Raw genomic sequence first — 24,272 nt, 5'->3', positions numbered from 1 at the left:
ACTCTACCGAACAACATAATGCAGGTTCTCCGGTGGCTCCGATAATCTCTGATTTCCTACTAACTGTTATTATTTTGCATTATGCCTGTTCATTGAATATATGGATATCCATCCATCCAATCCGTCCATGCATCCATCCATCCATCCATCCATCCAATCCGTCCATCCAGTCTGTCCATACATACATACATACATACATACATACATACATACATACATACGTACATACATACGTACATACATACATACATACATACATACATACATAATACATACATAACGATGTTTTTTCTTCCATTTCTAGATAGCCAAGAGGACAGTGGTATAGTGCCAGTATTGAGCACTTTCCTGGCCATTAATATGATCCTAGCTGCAATGCTACTGACCAACATGTAAAATATACATTCAGTAAGTATGATTCATCTTATGTTTTATTCATTGTTTACCAAAACTCAACATCAATTTCCATCATAGCTATTTAGGGTTGGGCTATCATCTTGTGTCGATTTGTTACGGATAGTGTACATTGTATGCTGTATTTATAAATTTACCAGATAAACGAAATGAAGTATTTGAACACCTTATGAATATAAACTATAAACAAGGGATCAATATTCATTTCTGAATACATAGAATATTTGGACATATTTAACAAATATATTTTTTGTATTTTTAAAGTTTTGTATTTTGTTGTTGTTGTTGTTGCTGTTGTTGTTGTTGTTGTTGTTGTTGTTGTTGTTGTTGTTGTTGTTGATATTTATATGGAGTTAACCTTTGACCATGACACGAAAGGAGTACATTCTATTATTTATTCAGTATTAGTTACGGTTCAATTTTTTTGTAAGTTGCTTGTGTCATCTGTTATTCTATTATTTAATTTGCAGGATCGAGGAGGTTGAATACCTACGAAGGAGGCAGAAAGGTTATATCCAACTGTCACCAATACAAGCAACTGAGCATTCTACCGCTTTTGCTATCTCTTTTATCAGATACTGTATGACACATTACCGCCCCGTCCCACCATTGCATCACCCATGCAGTGCACATACCTCCCAGAATTCAATGAAATGAAGTTCTCTCCGTCATATCAATTTTGATGTAAAATATGCAAACCCTTTCCATGTTTTGATTCTCATCAACATTAATGTGTGTAGAATATTCATTTTCGTTCACCCATTTCACATGAGTCTCTGAAACTCATCAAATCTAAAAAATATAGATATCTTATTTCGTGGATATTTTTGACACAAGAAATGACATCATTAAAGCCATTTGTTTATCATAAATTTGTTCCCCGAAAAATATAGGATTTAACAAGTAGATTTATTGTAAAGAATAATAAGCATGTCACTGTAAATGTGTTGTACATTATTAGAAATCTAGCAGACGACAAGTCAAAGGTCATCTTTCTAAAGTACTATACTTAAAATGCTATAAGATTATTACAACTACATTGTAGAAACTTTTGTAAAATTATATTTTAGTTAATTTCTTGCTTGAACTATATTCTTAAATGTTATTCAGACTCATCTACTGAAGACTTTAGTTTCATACGAGGTTGTTTTATATTCAATGACAGAAAGAGAACTGCAATTCTTTTGTTCTATACTATTACTCAGATGACAAACATGGTTTGTTTTCATGATTAGCAATTTTTACTTTATTGTTTGGTCTGTACCTCATTGGAGTCTACTCGATTCAGAATATATGGTCTCAGTTCATATATACTATTGTAGCATCTATTGACTTCATCTTACAACTTGATTGATACGTGGCTGATTCGATATCTCATACACTTTTATTTCACACATTTTGTATGTTTGTCATCAGAAAACTGAAGATCAAATGTTAAAACAACCAAATGTTAAAGTAACATTTCTGTTGCCCCTGGGCTAATTTCACAGGCAATTTCTATAGACATCTTTTTCAATATCACAATGTGTAGAACAAAGTTGATGAAAATCATACAATTGTCTCCCTTTATGCTACAAGTTACAATCAACATATGTAGCTATTCCAAAGTTCATAGACCTTTCTAATCTAAGATGCTATTCCTGCTGCTGCCATTCACCGTTTATATTATCCCATTTTGATTATTGCACGTGTGATGTAAGAATAACGATTGTGTGTTAACCAATTTTTGGTTGTCCAAATGATAGCATAGGCAAGTCATATTTTCGGCATGGATTATGATAACTGATGTTTTACAATGACGATACACTTGATAGCGCACAACAGAGGATTTTATCATTTCTGTGATGGTTGTCCTTTGTATAGGATGAAAGCGTACCCGAGCTAAAACACTAGTTTGAAAATTTACAAAACAAATATGCTAATGTAGGGAAAATAAGAACATCCTAGTTATGACTTACCTTTGGTGGTAAAAACCATCCTATCCACCAGAGTTGGTTATGTACCATGTGGTTTATATTGTCTGCTTATCGTGTTATTTTTAGGACAACCAAACTTTGGAATCTGTTCTCCATATCCTAAATTGGAGATTATATTGTACTCCTGTACTGTGGTCATTGATTCATTCATTGTTTTAACTCATCACTGAGTTTCATTTATAACATCTCAATTTAATGTCAACCTGACCGAATGAGGTAAAGCTGTGCTTTATCTCGACTAGGTTTAAAAGCATCATTTAATTTTGTCGCTACTTTTTTGTATCTCAAACAATCAGATATTTGATGTATTAAACTTTGTTTCTTTGCATTTGTATAACATCTGAATTTGAATGTATATTAGATGAAAAGGAATAGATTCCAACTAGGTCTAAGATTGTGAGTCATCATTTGTGGAAGCATTTTAACATCTCAAACAAACAGTTCAGTGCATTAAGTATTGCTTCATTGTGTAAATTGTCAATTTAAAAAAAAAGATCTGACCGAAAGGGATAGATACATTTTGTCTCGACTAGGTTTAAAACTATGAAAACATCATTTTTGTAAACTATCTGTGATATTCGTTGTTTATTAGTGTTCAGTACATTGAACTCGATTTAGTAACATCTCCATTTATAGTTTTAAATGACTGAAAGAGATGGATCTAATCTATCTCGATTACGTTATGGACCGAAAAGTAAATCATACATTTTCCATCAATTATGATATTCCGGAAGTGCTAAATCACCGTTCAGTGCATTGAACTCGATTTAGTAACATCTCCATTTATAGTTTAAATGACTGAAAGAGATGGATCTATTCTATCTCGATTACGTTATGGACTGTAAAGTAAATCATACATTTTCCATCATTTATGATATTCCGGAAGTGCTAAATCACCGTTCAGTGCAATGAACTCTATTTCTAGTTTATAACAACTTCAAGTTCAAGTTGACCTTCATCGATCGAAACAGATAGATTCTATCTCGATTAGATCGAAGACTGAGTTACATTGTCCTCACAAAAAATGGCATTAATATTGTAAAACGAAATGAATTTATTTGTACCTATAATAAACAAAATTAACTATATTTTGCCTCCTTCTGTGATTTATATTTGCTGTTGGCTGTTTGTTTGGTATCATGTTTGTTTATCAACACTTCTTGACTAATTCTTTCTGAAAATGCGAACAAAAATACCAGATGTGATATAGCATTCTTTGTGATTTCAGAGTTTGTGATTTAGTTATGAAGAGGTGATGAGATTTGCCGTTCGTTTAACCATTTCATTCAAAATAAACATTTTGATTGAATAAATCAGAATATTAGCTAATGTAATTTATCAGAAAGAGTCAAGACGTGTTCGGCGTGGTCTGGATAAAGCATATAGACAGTACTAGGATTCTTTTTGCCTTCCATTTTTTTGAAATTTAGACTTACAAGAGAATAGTTTGGGCCCAGAAAGCTGAGAGAGAGAGAGAGAGAGAGAGAGAGAGAGAGAGAGAGAGAGAGAGAGAGAGAGAGAGAGAGAGAGAGACAGACAGACAGACAGACAGACAGACAGACAGACAGACAGACAGACAGAGTCAGAGTCAGAAAGGAGGGAAGATATAGTATTTCTTATAAAAAAAATTGAAATAAGACTTCTATTTTAACAGGTGTATAAAATACCATACATTGATTGTTCAATTTATTCCTACAAAAACTTTTGAAATATCAGAGTAAGAGAATCATAAAATGCCAACTGTTTTGTATTCACTTACTCGTATCATTACCGTATTTCACATAAAAGAACATGTATCTTGTCTTTTTCAAAAGTATATTATTCAAATAAAGAATGAAGAAATGCCAGAGACTTGAGTAAATCTAATAGAGGGTATTCAATAATTACAATGGGATTGGTCGGGACTCCACCAAATTATCCCCAAAATCTTACGATACTGCACCGTTCCTCCTTACCTCCTCTGAGACCCACCCTAGGCCTATCCATCAAATCGCACAACAATTTATTCACTGCATGGTTGTCAACAGTGATTGTTCTGGTATTACGGTACAACGGTGGCGGTGATGGGATTAGACGGCAGTGGGGTGAGGTGGGATGCCAAACAAAAAAATCACAAAATAATGTAAAATCGCAGGGGCTTGAAATTGGCCATATTTGTTTACAAATATTTGTTTTTGTCTAGTTTACGTTCTTTCTTTCTTTACAAAATATGTTTTTTTTTTGGTTTGTTTACTCTTTTCCTCAATAAAAAATATCTTTTCCCTACAAGGTGCCATGTAATAAATTGGTGATTTGAAAATCTGGTGTGTGTTTTTCTAAATCGATTTTAACTTGTTCTTTTGTTGGTTTAAAAACACCACCTTTACAACATACGATGACTGACGACGTTATTAATTATTTATGAGTTAGTTCTACTGAGCGCCCATAACCTTTGACCCATCCTCTTCCCACGCACCATTGGAAGTGACGAGGAAGGGTCAAAGGTTATGGGCGCTTAGTAGAACTAACTCATAAATAATTAATAAGGTAGAAAGTCAACTGATACTGTAAAGATCAGAGAACTATAGTTGTCTGAGAGTAAAGGTGGTTTATTAAAACCAACAAAAAAACAAGTTAAAATAGATTTAGAAAAACCACGCCAGATTTTCAAACCTTGTAGGGAAAAGATATGTGATCATCTCATAAATTCATTTAATAAAGTGACTAAAATATGTCTCCCCCCCCCCACCTCCACTCCAAACCGATTTGTAAAATGTGAACCCTAAGTTTGCCGACCTTCTCATTTGTAATAACTGAAGACACCCTAATATGGAAGAAATGGTCGATTGATAATAAGATACATTGGGAACGTTTGATTATGATGGAATCGGGATATCATTTTAGAAACCTGACGTGTATCTGACCACGTCATCAGTATCTGTGTTACTGTGTACTGGATAATATATTAACAGTGTACTGCCGTTGCCAGGGGATTCGAATACGGAAACTGAAATATTTTGTCATTTGACCTCATTTAAATTTCATTGTTTAAAATAGTATCGTCACAAGCAATCTTTTAGGAAGGATGAGACACTGTGTCGACCAAACGATCTCATAAACAGGGTAAAACGCATGTTATCTTGAGGTATATCTAGTTTTAAGAGAGAGTAGAAAGATTGTTTTTGCTCATAATACAAATTGACTATACCAGTTCAACAATACAGACAATTTTACTTGATCCATCTACCCACCCCACCCCCGCCAACCACGCCGGAACCCTCGGCCCTAGACAACCGAGAGAGGAACACTTGTATCAGTGCAGTCTAATGACATTGTCTAGTCTGCGGCCTAATCTTCAAACTTATTAATATTACATGATATACGTTTCCCCGTGAGTGTGGCAAAGGTTAAGGCCAGACAGTGAATGTGCACATAGCTGGCAGAAAAAGAGCGCCGACGACGACAGGTAAACGGAAAAAACAACGTGAAACACATGTAACACTTAGCACTGTAGCAGTAATTAACTGAGAATTGCCCACCAGTGTTGTTAGTCAAATGCAAGAGGAGGGGGGGGGGGTCCACCATTTTCCGCTACATTTTAAAAGCTCACCGTACAATGTGTATAATCATTATATGTTAAACGTCAACATTTACTTGAATGATAAACGCATATAAGTTCAAGTTAATATTTACAATGTTTTCATTTTATCAGAACAATAGACCGACCTGCCCTGTAAGACGCCACCCCATGGGTACTGGTCTGGTAGTGGGGTTCTAAGTTTTTAGCATTGAGCTTTTCCTTTCTGTCTTGGCCGATGATCCTCATCAGAATGACAAATTCCATTGTTTAATACATCTGACCACTAGGTGGCGGTATGACCAGCCGATTGTTCATGATGCTAGGTAATTTGACAGCCGACTCCATACCTTGGGATTGTAGCGAGTGATGTTGATAGACCCCTCCATGATCTTTCTCGGGAAATCATGTGGGGATGTACCAATAATGGAAACAGAGTCCCAGTGATGTTTATGGTTGTAGCTACGGGAGTGTTCAGTTTAAGCCGACGCTACAGTTTTGTCCCTCACAGATTTGCGCTGTTCCTCGATCCTGGTTTTCAAATTGTTCGATTTGCCAATATACACTTGATCGTGTCCTTACAACTTACAAGGTATCACCCGCCAGTGACGTTCAGGCGATGTCTTATCCTTGGGTTAGACTAAAGTGCGTATCTGGTTTGAATGCCACTGAGATGTTGAGCTTCCTGATCCTTCCTGTAGATCAGATTGCTTGGTCGTTTATTTGTTTATTTGTTTGTTTGTTTGTTTGTTTATTTGTTTGTTTGTTTGTTTGTTTACTTGCTTGCTTGCTTGTCTGTCTGTCTGTACTGTCTTTCTGAGTTTGTTTGTTTGTTTGTTTGTTTGTTTGTTTGTTTGTTTGTACGTACATACTACGTACGTACGTTCGCCTTTGTTTATGTGTATGTGTGTGTGATGGCTTATAATTATGGTTAGTAGTAAGTTTGTGTAATTTGAGCGTCTAGCTATGTTGTACTTCTGTCATTTCGGTTTTTGTTCGTTTTCTCACACTGTTCCACTGTAATGTAGGTCATTCAAAGCATAATTCAAATATAATGAAACGATTGTTCAGCAAGTTTTATGTTTCTCATAATAACGTACAGAAAGGAAATACTTTTTGTAGGTTTCTCTTTAATCAAGTAATACATGTAAAGTGATAAAGTGTTTCCGTCTGTAGTAGTAAGTCTTGACCCTTGAGAAACAATATATATAACAATCGCCAACATACATTTTGCGATTTCGTAGTTGTTATGACTTTCCAAGTCTTGACCGAGATTTGTAAATGTGGCGTGATGTCATTTCCTGTCGACAAACTCTTGTAGGAAAGTTGTACACATTACTTCATTATCCATCAACAAGTTTCAAAACTTATAAAATATTTTTTGTAATACAATTGTCTTCTAGGTTCTATGAAAGTTTGTGGTTAAATATTGGATACTTCATCATCAGAGGTCTTCCTACAAATTATTGCAGGAAATCACCCAAATGGCAAAACATGTGTGTATGTATGTATGTATGTATGTGTGTGTGTGTGTGTGTGTGTGTGTGTGTGTGTGTGTGTGTGTGTGTGTGTGTGTGTAATATGCTTATATTTAAGTTGATAGCAATAACAAATATAATTCCATTACTGGCAGAAATAAGTCTGACTGGTCCGGATGTTTTGCTTAATAACAGCAAACAAATTGCCTGTCCAAGTTTGTCAAATCACAATGCATATACTGTGCAGTATAAAGCAATTATATATATATTACTGTATATCAAATTATGATAATCATGAACATTCCAATGTATTGTTTCAACGATACAAAATTTCATCTCTACCAGACATATGGCAAACAATTAGGTTGGGATTCAGGTTCGATAAAGGGTACGTGTATTAGGGTGATCCTATTTTTTGTCTCTCATTACTTTTTATACCAACTATGGGTTACAATTTAAAAATGTCAAACTGTGACAATCGTCATCTTTCTTTGCCTCTCCTTTTCCTTTCTCTCTCTTCTTTTACCTGGTAATAAACCCTTTCCCAGCTCCTTTTTACACAATTGCCATGTTCTCAGGCCACCCTACTTACATAACATTCCGTCATGAAAGAAATGCTCTGTTCTTGAACAAGTCTCGTCGCCGCCGCCACGACTGTAAAAGATTTCGACAGTCCAGACACTTGTTTGTTCTTGTCATACAGGGCGCTGTTCCGCATAAAATTTCGGGTCAGCAGGGTAATGAGAAACATGAAAAAAATAGGGTCAACCTTAGAAGAAAGACAACCTCACTGTATGTTGTAAACCAAATTAATGAATTCATTGTATCCCGAAATGAAGAGCCATTTGAATTGATTATTTGCAAACAAATACAATTTTGAAAAGCTATACGAGTGTAACACTAAACAGTGTTTTTGTGTGTTTACGTGTGTTCATATTTATGTGTCCAATATGTACATATGACTAATCCTTGTACTAAAAACACACTTCACACGGTCGTTTGGTCGTTTTCATCCTGTCAAAAGGTCGTTAGCCTTTGCTACTTGAATTCTCTTGATAAAAAAATAACGGAAAATATCGCGATATAATACGAGATTTTACAAAGTGTACCAAATATATGATGGCAAATGTACGTACGCCACCCATAACTGTTGTCCATCCTAAAGAAGGAAGTTCTTCGGCGTTAGCTGAAAAATTGCTGGCTCCTTACACTTGATTGTGATCACGATGGAAGGCGTTTGGGTTTTAGTAATTTTGCTGTTTCCCTTGTTTCAAGTTGTTTCTGTCGAAGGTGGTTGTATCCCTGCATCGAATGTGACTTGTCCATCGCCCTGTGAATGTCAATTCTGCAACAATGGTAAAACTACAAAGTCTCTCAGTGTTAGCTGTACACGTACGTCAAATTTACACGATGTTCCCAAGGGAATTCCTCCAGAAGCTGAATATCTGAGTTTGAAGTCCAATAGGATCGGAAAATTGAAAGAAAGTGCCTTTTCCTCGTTGGTGAAATTAAGACGTCTGGATCTGAGTCATAATAAACTGGATGGCAACGAAATTCATCCACGTGCTTTTCATGGACTGGAAATGCTGCAGGAGTTGAATTTGGATTACAATCGCGCCATTAAGACAATTTCAAACGACTGGTTCTGCCCTTTGAAAAATCTCTGGAAGATAAACTTGCAAAAAGCCAGCGTTAAAACGATATTAGAAGATGCGTTCAGATGTAATCAAAAACTCGTATACATACTCCTGAATGATAACCATATTCAACATATTGCACCGACTGTATTCCAGAACTTGAACTCTTTAGTCAAGGTGATCTTACAACGAAACAATATACAGTATTTGCCGGATAATATGATCAACGGTTCTATTAGCGTGAACGAAGTCAATCTGGGAAGCAATAAAATACTAACAATCCAGCCGTCTGTTGGTTTTCAATACATGAAACACTTAACAAAACTCGATGTACATGATAATCCTTTGAACTGCGACTGTGATTTGATCTGGTTTCGTGAATGGATTGACAACACACATATTATCGCAGACGTCAACAACACCAAGTGTGCGTCAGGACAACCTATACTACAATTCAACCCAGACGACCTACAGTGCGAATTCCCAGTCATTATGGTTACTGCGGTATCTGTTGTTTGTTTTTTCATTCTTTGTGGAATGTTTTCCGTGGTGTTCAACTATAGATGGAGACTAAGGTGGGTTTACACACATCACTAAGCTATTCTTTATACTGCTACACTGACTATTTTATGAGAGGTATACATAGACAGTTGTGTGATTTAAGCAAGCCAATTAATGAGTCATAGTCGGCAAAAATACACCCACGTACTTAACTGAAAACCCAACGCCATTGAATATAAACTATAGTACCAGCTAAATCGAAAGATAAGGGGAGGTCGTGATCCCGAGTTAATGTTTCGAATAGCATGTGTATCCTGCTAACGACGGAGTCCATACTTGATTCATGAAAAGATTATAATACGTTTAGAAAAATGAAGGTGTCACCAATATGATTAGAACGTTTGAATCTATATGAAAAATCTCAAGAAAATCGTGTTTCCAGATTTGTACAAAGTTATGTTCAATAATCTTAAATGTATTTAGCACCATAAAAGACAGGTTTAGCATAGTGGATTCTACCATTGTTTTAATTTCAATACACAAATGTGGAGACCTATTTACCTTTCTAATAAAACCGCAATCAGACTTTAAATAAAAATTGAAATATGATAAATATAGGATTTCGTGAACCTCATATTTGTAATTTCTAAATCAATACAAGATATGGAGTGACCATAGAGATAGCCATATTTTTGACCGAATTTTGAAGTTGCTCTTTGTTCATCCTACATATTATCTAAGTACACAAACCGTCACCATGAGTTGTCATATCACCCCCACCCCCATCCCACCCCACCCCCGTGCAAGATAAACAGCTAGCCAATTTTATTCAACAGTGTCACTTGAATCAGCACCACTCAATTAGTAATTTAGTCAATATGGTAATTTGCTTTCAAGTATTTGAAATTGATTGCATAGTATTATCTGTGATTGGTCTTAGTGACATCGGCATGTAGAGTTGTGGTGTCTTTAAAATTTGCTCTTTTAAATACACTTAAAATTCCCTGTTTCAACATGGAACGAAAATTACTGAACGTAGCTTAGGTTTGTACGGTTGTTGTTATTTATTACGTTTTACTGCAACACTTGCTTGCGAAGTAATTTTCAAAGTATGAGCTGGAAAATAATACAAAATACAAAATTGGCGTTTAGGAAGTTATTTTGGCACTGTATGTTGTTTAAAAGCAGGTTTAACTTTTAACCTATCGTGAACGTTTTTGACCTCTATACATATCACAATGTATCGATGTCACTTAGAAACCACGTTATGTGTCAAAATGCTGCATCAAAATAAACAGTAACATGAGTACAGTATGTAACATAAATTCATAACCACGAACAAGAAGTTGAAAACTTTGTAAACAGATCTCTGCAAATGTTGTTTTCGAAATCGACAACGCTCGTAGCTAACATTACCCTTTTGCCCCGCCAGTAACGTTGTTGGCCTATGGAAAATACCTTCAACCCCGTTGCTAGGAAATCAACCCCGTTGCTAGGAAATCACGTATCATGCAAGTATTACATCAATACAGACAGTAACATGAGTGAAACACATATCATAATCACATGCTGTTTTATCGAGACAAGTTCACCAAGAGTTACCACAATACGTAACTGGAAATTCCCATTTCTTTTAACGTATTGAATAATTCTTTGTAATTCTTTGTCTGGCTATTCAGTCAAATGCCACTATACTGTTAGAAGTATCAGGGTTTTCCAAACGATGGCCATTTTAGGTCGGTAAAATGACATAATGCTGATATTATACCCATAGCAGCGCTGAAAGTACTAAATCAGTGCAGCCGATAACATAAGTATACAATCTATGCAAGTACTCCACATTACAGTTAACTTTCTAAGTGCCGTTTTCAGCATAGCATTGATGATAACCTTGTAACAATGTTCACTTTCCAACACACACACACACGCACGCACAAACGTGTGTGTATATGTGTGTATATGTATATATACAAGTACATTATATATATATATATATATATATATATATATATATATATATATATATATATATATATATATATATATATATAACTCGGTGAGTATCAATCTGCTAAGACAGTGCTCTCTCTCTCTCTCTATATATATATATATATATATATATATATATATATATATATATATATATATATATATATATATATATATATATAAATAATGGAGCCGAGATTTGCGAACTAGTGGGTTCCTACATCCTAAGTACTATTGCATCGCAGTACTCTAAAGACCATGTAGGTCTATACAGGGATGACGGTTTAGCTGTTTTCCACAAAATATCGGGTAACAAGGCAGAGCAGATAAAGAAAAATATCACAAAGATCTTCAATGACATCGGTCTGAAAGTAACCATTGAAGCTAACCTGAAAATTGTAAATTACCTCGATATCGTATTAGACCTTTCCAGTGGGAAATATTACCCATACAGATAAAACCAAACGACAACCCAGTCTACATCAATTCACAGTCAAATCACCCACCGGTTATCATCAAGCATCTCCCAGCATAAATAGAAGACTGTGTGACATCTCATGTAATCATAATGTTTTCAACCAGGCAGCACCCCTCTATGATGACGCACTCAAAGCAAGTGGCTATAAAGACAACCTTGCTTACACAGATAGAATTGACACCATCAAGAGACGGAGAAATAGGAAACGTAATGTCATCTGGTTTAATCCCCCATACAGTCAAAACGTAAACAATAACGTCGGGAGAATTTTCCTCCAACTTCTTGGCCGTCACTTCCCTAAGGAGCACAAGTTACATAAAATTTTCAACAAGGGGAATGTGAAAGTGAGCTACAGTTGTATGAATAACATGGCTTCCATCATCAAAGCTCACAATACTATGATCCTTAAACGCGGAAATAAAGCTCCCATTGGGACATGCAACTGTCGTGATAAATCAATTTTCCGGAAATAAGGGAAGTTCTAATCATCAAGACGTTCTGGAATGGGGATCAAGAACCATTGTTGAGAATGTGATGTCATTCGATATGACAAATTGCGACATCTAGCGACCGTAAGTCTACCCAATGGTCAAAGCTCACATCTATGGCGGAAACGGTCCTGATTTATTCTACAAAATCAACGTCCTGAAATTTATGACTTCAAAGTGTACCAAACTTGTGATCATAAAAGTACGCGCCCATAACGTGTGTCCATATCCTAAAGAAGGAAGTTCTTAGATGTTAGCTGAAAAATTGCTGGCTCCTTTAACACTTGATTGTGATCACGATGGAAGGCGTCTGGGTTTTAGCAATTTTGCAGTTTCTCTTTTTTCAAGTTGTTTCTGTCGAAGGTGGTTGTATCCCTGCATCGAATGTAACTTGTCCATCGCCCTGTAAATGTCAATTCTGCAACAACGGTAGAATTACAAAGTCTCTAAGCGTGAACTGTACGTCGAAGTTTTTACGCGATGTTCCCAAGGGAATTCCTCCAGAAGCCGAATATCTAAGTTTGAAGTCCAATGGGATCGGAAAACGACTGGTTCTGCCCTTTGAAAAATCTCTGGAAGATAAACTTGCGAAAAGCCAGCGTTAAAACGATATTAGAAGATGCGTTCAGATGTAATCAAAAACTTGTATACATAATCCTGAATGATAACCATATTCAACATATTGCACCGACTGTATTCCAGAACTTGAACTCTTTAGTCAAGGTGATCTTACAAAAAAACTATATACAGTATTTGCCGGATAATATGATCAACGGTTCTATTAGCGTGAACGAAGTCAATCTGGGAAGCAATAAAATACTAACAATCCAGCCGTCTGTTGGTTTTCAATACATGAAACACTTAACAAAACTCGATGTACATGATAATCCTTTGAACTGCGACTGTGATTTGATCTGGTTTCGTGAATGGATTGATACCACACATATTATCGCAGACGTCAACAACACCAAGTGTACGTCAGGACAGCCTATACTACAATTCAACCCAGACGACCTACAATGTGAATTCCCACTCAGTATGGTTACTGCGGTATCTGTTGTTTGTTTTCTCGTTCTTTGTGGAATGTTATCCGTGGTGTTTAAGTATAGGTGGAGACTAAGGTGGGTTTACACACATCACTAAGGGCTACATTGACTATTTTGTAAAGACATACATAGTCAGATTCATAGTCGACAAAAATACACCCATGTACTTAACTGAAAGCCAAACGATATTGAATATAAGCTATAGTTACCAGATAAGTGGAGATCGTGATATCTAGTTCATGTTACGAATGGCGTGTGTATCCTGCTGGCGAAGGAGTCCATATTTGTTTATTATTCATGAAAGAATTATAATATGTTTTCATTACTTTGAAAAATGCAAGTGTCACCAATCTAATTGGATCTATATGACAAATCTCAAGAAAATATTATGTTTCTTGATTTATCCAAAGTTATGTCCAATACTCTTAAATGTATTTAGCGTCAGGTTTAGCATAGTCGATTCTCCCAGTGTTTTAATGTTAATAATCAAATGTGAACCTATTTACCTTTCTAATACTGCAATCAGAAAACTTGGAATATGATAAATATAGGATTTCATGAACCTCATATTTGTAATGTCTAAATCAATACTAGATATGGGGTGACCATAAGAGATCGCCATATTTTTGACCGAATTTTAAATTTCCTCTTTGTTCACCCTACATATTATCGAAGTACACAAACCGTTATTATGTGTTCTCATATCATCCCACCCCCACCCCCATCCCACACCCATGCGCAAGGTAAACAACAGGCCAATTTTCTTCAAAACTACCACTTGAGGCAGCACCACTCAATTAGTAATTAAGTCTTCATGGTAATTTGCTTTCAATTATTTGAAATTGATTGCATTCTATTGATCACTGTCTGTGATTGCTCTCAGTAACATCGGCATGTGTAGTTGTTGTGTCTGTGCTCAGTCCTTTAAATACACTTAAAAGTCCCTGTTTCAACATGGAAGGAAAATTACTCAACGTAGATTAGGTTTGTACGATCGTACGTCAAATTTACGTTCCCGTATACAAACTATTGCAACACTTGCTTAGGAAGTAATTTTAAAAACCATGAGATGGAAAATAAAGAGAAGTTTGTTTTAGGATATTGATTTTGGTGCAGTATCCTGTTGTTTTTAAAAGCAGGCTTAACCATTAACCTATCATGAATGTTTTTGACCTCTATGCATATCACAATGTATCGACGTCACTTAGAAACCACGTTATGTGTCAAAATGATAATCAAATATTCAAAATAAAACAGTAACATGAGTACAGCATGCAATATAATTCATAACCAGGAACAAAAAGTTGAAAACTATGTAAACATACCTCTGCAAATGTTGTTTTCAATAACGACGGCGCTCGTAGCTAGCATTACCCTTTTGCCCCGCAAGTAACGTTGTTGGTCTATGGAAAATACCTTCAACCCTGTTGCTAGGAAATCACGTATCATACAAGTATTACTTCAATACAGACAGTAACATGAGTGAAACTACAACACGGACCAGGAAATTCCCATTTCTTTTAATGTATTGAATGATCATTTCTCTGGCTATGCAGTAAAAATGTCACTATACTGATAGAAGTATCAATTTTTTTTCCAAAGCATGGCCATTTCAGGTTGGTATAATGCCATTTGCTAAAATAATACCCATAGCAGTGCTGAAACACAATGAGGAACCCCATTGGGCATTGAGTAGTCAATAGCAGTCAATATGGCTACCCGTTTGGTGCGTTCATGCATGCATGAAAAAGAGGGTTGAAGGGATAAAACGAAAGAGAATCTCTTGATTAGTCAAGATGGTTAACAGAACACTAATAGTATTCATTTCGTACACAGGTATGGTTGTTTTGCTATTAAGATGTGGTGTAAAGGATACCAGATTATTTCCAGCGGAAACAACAACAGTGAATTCAAGTATGACATTTTTGTGTCCCACTCCAGCAAGGATGAAGAATGGGTACAATTTGTCCTGAAACCAAAGTTAGAGAATCCACCATACAACTACAGACTGTGTTTAGATTTCCGTGATTTTGTCATCGGTGAACACATCACCACTAACATCGTGAACGCCATCGAGGAGAGCCGAAAGACTGTCTTTATCCTGACTAAGAATTTCATCGACAGTGAATGGTGTTATTTTGAACTGGAAATGATACGACAGAAAATGTTTGATGAACATCGTGATGCCGCCATATTGGTTTTGAAAGATGATATCAAGACCAGTAAAATGCCAGGATTGTTGAAGTATTTCATGAGAAAGGGCAACTATATCAGATGGAGTGACAATAAAGACGGACAAAAGCTGTTTTGGAAGAGACTTGATTCTGCTGCTAGGGTGACTAGTATCAATATGGTTTAGATGTAAACTCAACGTATGTAACGACAAAACTGTTGTTGTTAGTTTTTTTGGTTTTTTGGGGTTTTTTTGAGCATTTAAGACTAAAGATTCTGTAAAATGCCAAGAGACTACAGTAACAGTTACTGTACTGACATTAGTAGTAGTTATAAAAAATTGAATATTGATGTTATACATTTTCTTTATATCTTTGTCATTGGAATTATAGCTGCAGTTAATTTCATGAATCCGTCACGTGAACCATATTTCACATGGTCACACCAGAGGTTTGGTTACCTTATTTAGCATGTTTAACTACTGATGAGACGTATGCTACATTGCATGTTTTTAATTGGTAAGAATAGTTTCACGACCTCTTTACATAACTGATCACAACATGATGTGCCAAGTGTGATTAATGCCATTCATTATCTTACCATTTTTTCTGTTTGCAACAAGTTTCGTTTGTAAGTGCTTGCTTGTCGCTGGTTATATTTCAATGTGTTACAGACAACCTCTAAAGCTGAACTAGCAACTGAAACGTTGTTTTTAGGTGGTTTTGGTGGTTTTTTGTAAAAAAAGAATTGTTCAATATCATGACTCTGAATATCATACACCGTGACATTGAATCACCTGTGGATAAACAAACATTCGTGCAGTAGCTGTATACATAGAATGGTGCAATATATTCAGTCAAATTGATTTTTGGGTCCAAAAATCAGCACCCCAAATCAATTATAATTTCACAATTATTACTAATATTACTATTATAATACACTATATACTATACTATACTATACTATACTATACTATACTATACTATACTATACTATACTATACTATACTAGTTACAGATAAAATAGACCTCTAATACAGTGTCTAATTCTTGATATTTCATAAATTTTCAGTCACTATATTGTTTTTTGTCTGATCGAAAATATAATATCTCAGTTACAGCTAGTACTGCTGTAAAATTGTACCTCGTACCAGTACTAGTGGCCATGGGTTATTACTTTCATATGTAGCCATATTTATAACATGATAACGAATGCAATAAGTTTGAAGATCAGACCGGTATCAGACCAGCACAAAATAGAAAATCAAGCCTAGACCGTCCTTCACCAAAGTACATTATCCTGGATAACGGAAGATAACTAGGGTCGCTAGATGGCGCAATTTGGTCTTGACTACTACCCCCCCCCCAAAAAAAAAACAAAAAAAAACAACAACAACAACAACAAACAAACCCACCAAAACTCGAGGAGAATGATTTATTACAACAAAATGCCACAAAATAGTACTAAAACACTCAATACGGTATTGAGAAGACGCCCCAGCTCAAGTTTCTTTTCCGGAAATAAGGGAAGTTCTAATCATCAAGACATTCTGGCATGGGGAACAAGAACCATGTTGAGAATGTGATGTCATTCGATATGACAAATTGCGACATCTAGCGACCGTAAGTCTACCCAATGGTCAACATTCACGTCTTTGGCGGAAACGATCCTTATTTATTTTACAGAATCAAGTTCCTGAAATTTATGATATCTGTTCGAGGGATAGCTGTGCCTCACATCCTATACATTTTTTGCATATACATCGACATGGTGCCCATCGGTTAGCTCAAAAATTGCTTCTGGTAAAAACATTTTGTCTAAAGTAGAGCGACGACGTGATATTTTTCATTTTTTTATTTTTTTTAATTCTCAACAAACTTGTCATATACTTTTTTCTTTATTTAGTACTTTAGAGCAAGTGTGTATTTGGGGCACATGTCATATGCCTGTACATGATTGCTGTGCAGTTGACTGAGTTGATTTCACTGAGATGAATTAGCAATTACTGTAGGGAGCCATAGGCACTCGAATCAATTTGTATGATTTTTAAAAAAATGTAGAGTAAGTCTACTACTTGATTCGAGTGCCTATGGTAGGGGGGTTATTTTCGTGCTCCACCCCCACCCCCCGATCTGCAAATTGCATGGGTTGTATAAAAAGGAAAGAAAAATCAACGCGGTGGTATTTATGTGATGCCCGCAATCATCTGATCAATCAACTGAATTACAGAGACTAGCAGCCTTTATTTATCACGCTTTAAAAATCAGGTCAGAAGCAAATACTTTAATGGAACTGTAGCATATTTTTTTGGTTATGGAAGTACATGTGTAAATTGTATGTTGGGTCTATGGCCTTTGACTACAATAAAGTGACTATAAGTAAGTTAAGCTGACCAGAAATAATTTTGTATTTTGTTGGCATTAGAATTCATTTTAACTAGTACCATAAGCCTGATAGATTTGATTTCATATACTTCACCTCGAGTCTATCAACTGAAATTGTTTGAATAATGTGTGCTTTATTGTCTCAGTCTGCAGATCCAGGAGAAAACACAAAAATAACCCTCCCTACATTAATTGCTACTTTGATGAAGGCAACTGCAGAGCCAATCATGAACAAGCAAATCTGCCCCACATACATCTTGCTCTAAAGTACTAAATAAAAAGAACAATGCCATAAATAGTAGATTGACTGACATATTTGTTGAGGATTAAAAAAATAAAGTCGCGTCGTCGCATCATTTTAGACAAAATGTCCTGACCAGAAACAATTCTTTTTTCTTGACCTGAATTAAGTACGTAAAATCACAGTGGTCTATAGAAGATTCCAAGTGACCTGTTTTCGTTGAGAACTACATTCGCTTATTTATTTGTTGTACCGAAATATCTCCTGCGCTATGTCAATCACATTTACTTTCTGTATTTTGAGAGCGCTAAGTTGCATAAGAGGCTTGAATAATCCATCTTATACTTTTTAGCCGTCAAAATGTTGATTCAGTGTTTGACATGTACAGAATGAGTAGTCCTCTACTGGAGTTAATATTAAAGTTTTCTACTGTGTATACTACTAATTTCTGTGTCAGTTGGTCCCAGGCCGCCCTCATCCTATCAACAGCGTTATCGTCCTTAGCCATACGGGCATTTGTGGTATCAAATATCGATTACAGACGTATCACGATAACCAACGAGATCTCATGTGACACCACAAAAACTGTTGACTTACGAGGAGGAAGTTGAATGTGACGTCAACTGAGTGTAATCCTGGTTTGTAAATCGATTGTTTATCAATTCTATTTGTCGACTAGTACTGTTCATGATATTACAATGAAAATTATGTGGATTTTCATATCGTGCCTGGTGTTTCTACTGAATGTGCTGTACTGTGTTCACGGTATTTGTATTCCAGCAACAAATGTTACCTGCCCCGCCCCACCCTGCAAGTGTGAACTCTGTGACGTTGGAGAGCATGTCCAGTCGTTAAGGGTAACTTGTGGAGGCCAGCATGCGCAATTACACGATGTGCCTAAAGGAATACCACTGGAAACTGAACACTTAGACCTCTCAGATAACAGCATCGGGAAACTAGGCAATCGAGCCTTTTCATCTTTAGTGAATTTAAAAATTCTAGATCTCCGAGGTAATAGACTGGATAGCAATATGATTTATGCAGACGCCTTCTACGGACTGGAAAAGCTAGAGACGTTACTGTTACAAGGCAACTATGTGCATACTATCAAAACTATTTCAAATGAATGGTTCCGTCCACTGAAAAACCTCTTCAAAGTTGATTTACAGGGCTCCAGGGTAGAAACAGTATGTGACGACGCATTTCGATATAATATGAAATTAGCATACATCAATCTTGTTGAAAACAATATAAAATACATTGGTCCGACCGTATTTCGAAATTTGCCGTCTTTACGTAAAGTTCTTTTGCAGAAAAACCAAATACAATCTCTGCCGGACGGTATGATCAACGGTTCCATCAGCGTGAACGAAGTCAACCTGGGTAGCAATAAAATACTGACAATCCAACCGTCTGTTGGTTTCCAATACATGAAAAACTTAACAAAACTCGATGTACATGATAATCCTTTGAACTGTGACTGTGATTTGATCTGGTTTCGTGAATGGATTGATACCACACATATTATTGCCGACGTCAACAACACCAAGTGTGCGTCAGGACAGCCTATACTACAATTCAACCCAAACGACCTACAATGCGAATTCCCAGTCATTATGGTTACTGCGGTATCTGTTGCCGGTGTCATCGTTCTTTGTTCAATAGGTGTCTTGTTATTCACCTACAGGTGGAGGATTAGGTAGGTCTAAAGGCAAACAAAGTCAATTACAGCACGTTTCAAGTTACCGTTCTGTGGCTGTTTGATACAGTCATGCAGAAACTAATAAGAAAAGATTCTACACTAAGATAGCAAGATCTACTCACCATTTCTTGCTACATTTTAAATAAATGAAACACCTCTTTTAAACATACTGTGACTAGATGCGGGAGGCATTATTTTGGCAGATCTGCATTTGATGTTTCTATATCCGGCCTGCATGATGGCACATTAGTCATTTCATTTAGACATCATGTGGCCAGAAACTAGCTGTATTCACTCAATATTGCTTTCTTAAAGTATTGCATGTACAGTTCTCGTTGGTTTCTGCATGTTTGTGTCTAAAAGAGCCACTGAACGGTAACTTAAAACGGACTGTAGTTGGCTTACATGGCTGTTTACAGACTGTTGTCCGTTCCTACTTTGTGAAGGTGTGCTAGTTTAATATTACACCATTAGGCCGGACCTTGCATTGCTGTGACCTCAGATTTTCAGCTTTTAATCTACCCATTGACCAGTGGACTGTAGATGATCTACCTTCCCACAACTTAACAACCTGATATCATCAAAACTAACATTAATGATAGTAAAGTCAACAAAGAAGGTAATTAATGTACAACAGTTACTGTCAAAGAGGCTGTTTGTTGAACACAAAGTTTTACATACAATGAAATAAACAAGTTTCGTCTGAGTTGACACAAATCTTGCTAAATTGTATCGTCTGGTTCAACAAGAATGTTATTTATAATGCTACATTTTTATCGTCTTGTTCAACAAAATCTCTGTTAGTAAGATTTTTTGTTGCGCCGCCGATAAATGTAGCACTTTTGGCTAGGTTTTTGTTGTACCAGATGATAAAATGTAGCAGCGTTTATAGTAAGATTTTTTGTCGCGCCAGACGACATTTTTGTGTCAGGTTTGGTGATTGTAATTGTAGTTGCACAGTATTTATGTCAGTATATAGGACTGAAGGCGAATCAATTTGATTATAGTAGGTCAGGGAAGTGGTACTCTAATGATTCTAGCTAGTTCTGGCTAACACAGCTAAGATTACCCAAATTATTTGCTGTTTGGCATCCACTTACTGTTTCATACTGTCTGATGTGAACGAACGTTCAGCTATTACGATGTAAAACACTTATTGAAGTAATTCGAGAAGTTATCGACGAAACAGTGACCACTTTCTGCAGTCCATTTGTCATTACAGTATCCGTAAACACATGACGTCACATACACATGTAGTATAACCAAGACTCGGGCTTTGTTGTTTGACATCATTTTTGTACAGTAGAAAGACACAGTAAAATTAAGCCATTCTTACAATTCCAAAATAAATACCAATTTCAGATTAAACAAAACATCTGTTGTGCTGATTGAAATGAACGCTTCCAGCATAGATATTCCTTGGCGAATCCTATTTTTCATGCTGTTTAACTTCAGACATAGACCGTCACACTGGTAACAAACGGAATTGTCGATATGAAATACGTGCTAACATGTATGGAAATGGGACACAGGAGTTGACTAGACGGCACTATATATCTCGCTTTAAACGTTCTACACATAACGGATGTCAAATTCCTTTCAACCGTATTTTTAAATCCGACAGTTAGCTAGACACGACAAGTCACAGATCAATACTTTGACCTTGTTTTGACCTATTGTGAATGCAAACTAAAGTTAATGGCTCAGAATTCCGCCCACTAAATCTCTCGGGGTATAATAACAGTCGGTAATTTTGTTTCATACGGAATGTTTTGTTCTGAATTATATATTGCATGCATTATATCACATTTTTGAATTATACTATTTTCAGACTAGAGTTCGCATGGAAATATGTACATACATGTATGTCGTATTTAAGTATCGAGTCGGGTTGTTGGTTAATGTAGTCAGCATGGAGGTAGGAGTGTGTTTTCACCCATCTTCGGAGATCTTCAGTCACTCGTGTATAACCTTCCCACATTTTGAGTAATGAAAAGTTAACGAAATATAGCAAAACGAGGATATACAACTTAGAGTGAATATACCACATTCATTTATCTGTTAGTTTTATTGTTGGTCGGCTCCAAATACCAGGTGGTGTTAGGTTATCCCAAAATTAAATAGTCAGCACGGTTTTACTATAGTTTGAACCAATGATGTTGTCTTCTGCATATAATCTGACAGCTGAAATAATGCCAATATAAATGACACACTGTACCGCTTACTATAGGCACTCGTTTTTTGCCCTTCTTGTTCTTATATCTCATATTTGACACACTGCACCTTCCTCCATATGTTGACCTTTAATTTCAGTTAATCTGTTTCCTTAAAAACAGATATGGTTGTTTTCTCGTCAAGTTCAAGGTATGGACGAAAGGATACGAGACTATTCCTGGTGATAACGTAAGTGAATATAAGTATGACATTTTTGTGTCCCACTCCAGCAAGGATGAAGAATGGGTACAATTTGTCCTGAAACCAAAGTTAGAGAATCCACCATACAACTACAGACTGTGTTTAGATTTCCGTGATTTTGTCATCGGTGAACACATCACCACTAACATCGTGAACGCCATCGAGGAGAGCCGAAAGACTGTCTTCATCCTGACAAAGAATTTCATCGACAGTGAATGGTGTTATTTTGAACTGGAAATGATACGACAGAAAATGTTTGATGAACATCGTGATGCCGCCATATTGGTTTTGAAAGACAACATCCCGACCAGTAAAATGCCAGGATTGTTGAAGTATTTCATGAGAAAGGGCAACTACATCAGATGGAGTGACAATAAAGACGGAGAAAAGCTGTTCTGGAAGAAACTGGAGGCCGCTGTTAGAGTCACTAGTATCAATATGGTTTAGGTTCAATATGCTATCTTACCTGATATGAACATAGGAACACACACATTTCTGCATGGTTGTAGTGAACAATGAGAGTGAACAGTGGCCTGCACCATGCTGTATCGCCCGTGGGCAATATGCGGGATAAAACAATCCCTCGTCAAAATTGGGAATTTACGGTCCACTTACTTCGACAGACTGACAATGCGAGTCGTAATTCCAAAATCAATATGCAAAATCCCCATCATGTAAACGCTCTCTCAAAATTTTGTAAAACGGGCTTACTATGGGGGACCTACTGACTGATATGTTATCCTCCCCCCCCCTCACTCTCTCTCTCTCTCTCTCTCTCTCTCTCTCTCTCTCTCTCTCTCTCTCTCTCTCAAATATACTAGGACAGTGGACGTGATACCGTTCCTTTTATACAGACAATAATATGATGTGTTCATAAGGAGCACAACACCACAAATCCATATTCAATTTTCACCATTTTCCTTTTTCAGGATATTATGGCTCAAATAATTGTCAAAAACTAGTATGCAAACGTTTTCAGTATTCAAAGTCTATTTGATATGCATCAGATATCCAGTCGTAGTCACATAATTGCATACCATTTGCATTGCCACCATTATGAATGCGCACTAATACAAATAATCACACTGAACTTTCCTCCTGTTATTGGGCAATGCCTGTTGGGTGGTTAATGAATAAATAAAAATAAAATAAAAAGGTACCACGGTGTCTCCGAGTTGGCCTTTGCATACAGGCTTCCTATGGACAAGATCTGAACACTCATCGAAGACTTCTTTTCGCAAGATAGAACCAGTCATTACATATCAGTGATTATTTGTATTAGTGCGCACTCATAATAGTGGCAATGCTAATGATATGCAAATGAGCGCGCGATCTTTCCTTGCACAGGAAATCGCGTGATCGCAAAGTCTGATTTTTGGGCCATTTTATGACTCGGAGATTTATTATAAAGGAATGCCAGCATGGCACACTTCAAATGTTATGTCATAACAGTATGTTTATGTCCTGATCAATAAAACTCTTACGAATGCTCTGTCGTGTTTATACATGAAATGTGTTTGTATGTTTGTGTTTGTGGATGTGTCTGGCGAGGTGTGTCTGAAGGAATGGTGTGCGAGTATAAGTTTACTGACAAGATACACAAGATATAGTAGAAGAATATAAATTGATAACAAAGCCAGGTTGGTTGCTGTTGTCGCTTCAACAGAGTGGAAATTTCCATTGAAATGTGAGGTGATCCAAATTCAAGTGTAAATAATTGGTCATATTGGTATCCTTCTACAAATTGTCCAGATCAAATACAACCCAAAATCTGTTTAGATAACAAAGAAAACAT

The 24,272-nt window shown here is 36.3% G+C and overlaps 3 protein-coding genes across 3 annotated transcripts in view; all 3 read left to right on the top strand.

The window, feature by feature from the left end:
* LOC144433168 (uncharacterized) overlaps nt 1–3,140 on the top strand; it is a 40,639-nt gene extending 37,499 nt beyond the window's left edge. The window contains exons 11-12 of the mRNA XM_078121477.1: nt 305–408; nt 885–3,140. Coding sequence (XP_077977603.1) covers nt 305–396 — 92 coding nt within the window. The 3' untranslated portion in view covers nt 397–408; nt 885–3,140. The remainder of the gene's footprint in view (nt 1–304; nt 409–884) is intronic.
* Nucleotides 3,141–13,282: 10,142 nt separating this feature from the next.
* On the top strand, nt 13,283–18,781 carry LOC144433167 (toll-like receptor 2). The gene is made up of 2 exons (XM_078121476.1): nt 13,283–13,638; nt 15,400–18,781. The coding sequence occupies exons 1-2, from the start codon at nt 13,283–13,285 to the stop codon at nt 15,920–15,922; spliced, it is 879 nt and encodes a 292-aa protein (XP_077977602.1). The 3' UTR covers nt 15,923–18,781.
* A 286-nt stretch (nt 18,782–19,067) lies between these two features.
* LOC144433165 (toll-like receptor 13) lies at nt 19,068–23,076 on the top strand. The gene is made up of 2 exons (XM_078121475.1): nt 19,068–20,059; nt 22,399–23,076. The coding sequence occupies exons 1-2, from the start codon at nt 19,068–19,070 to the stop codon at nt 22,922–22,924; spliced, it is 1,518 nt and encodes a 505-aa protein (XP_077977601.1). The 3' UTR covers nt 22,925–23,076.
* Nucleotides 23,077–24,272: the final 1,196 nt, after the last annotated feature.

This window comes from Glandiceps talaboti, chromosome 3 (assembly GCF_964340395.1).
Source record: "Glandiceps talaboti chromosome 3, keGlaTala1.1, whole genome shotgun sequence".
NCBI classification, from domain to species: Eukaryota; Metazoa; Hemichordata; class Enteropneusta; family Spengelidae; genus Glandiceps; species Glandiceps talaboti.
The sequence above is the reverse complement of the archived record's forward strand: the minus strand, read 5'-3'. Positions and strand labels throughout refer to the sequence as shown.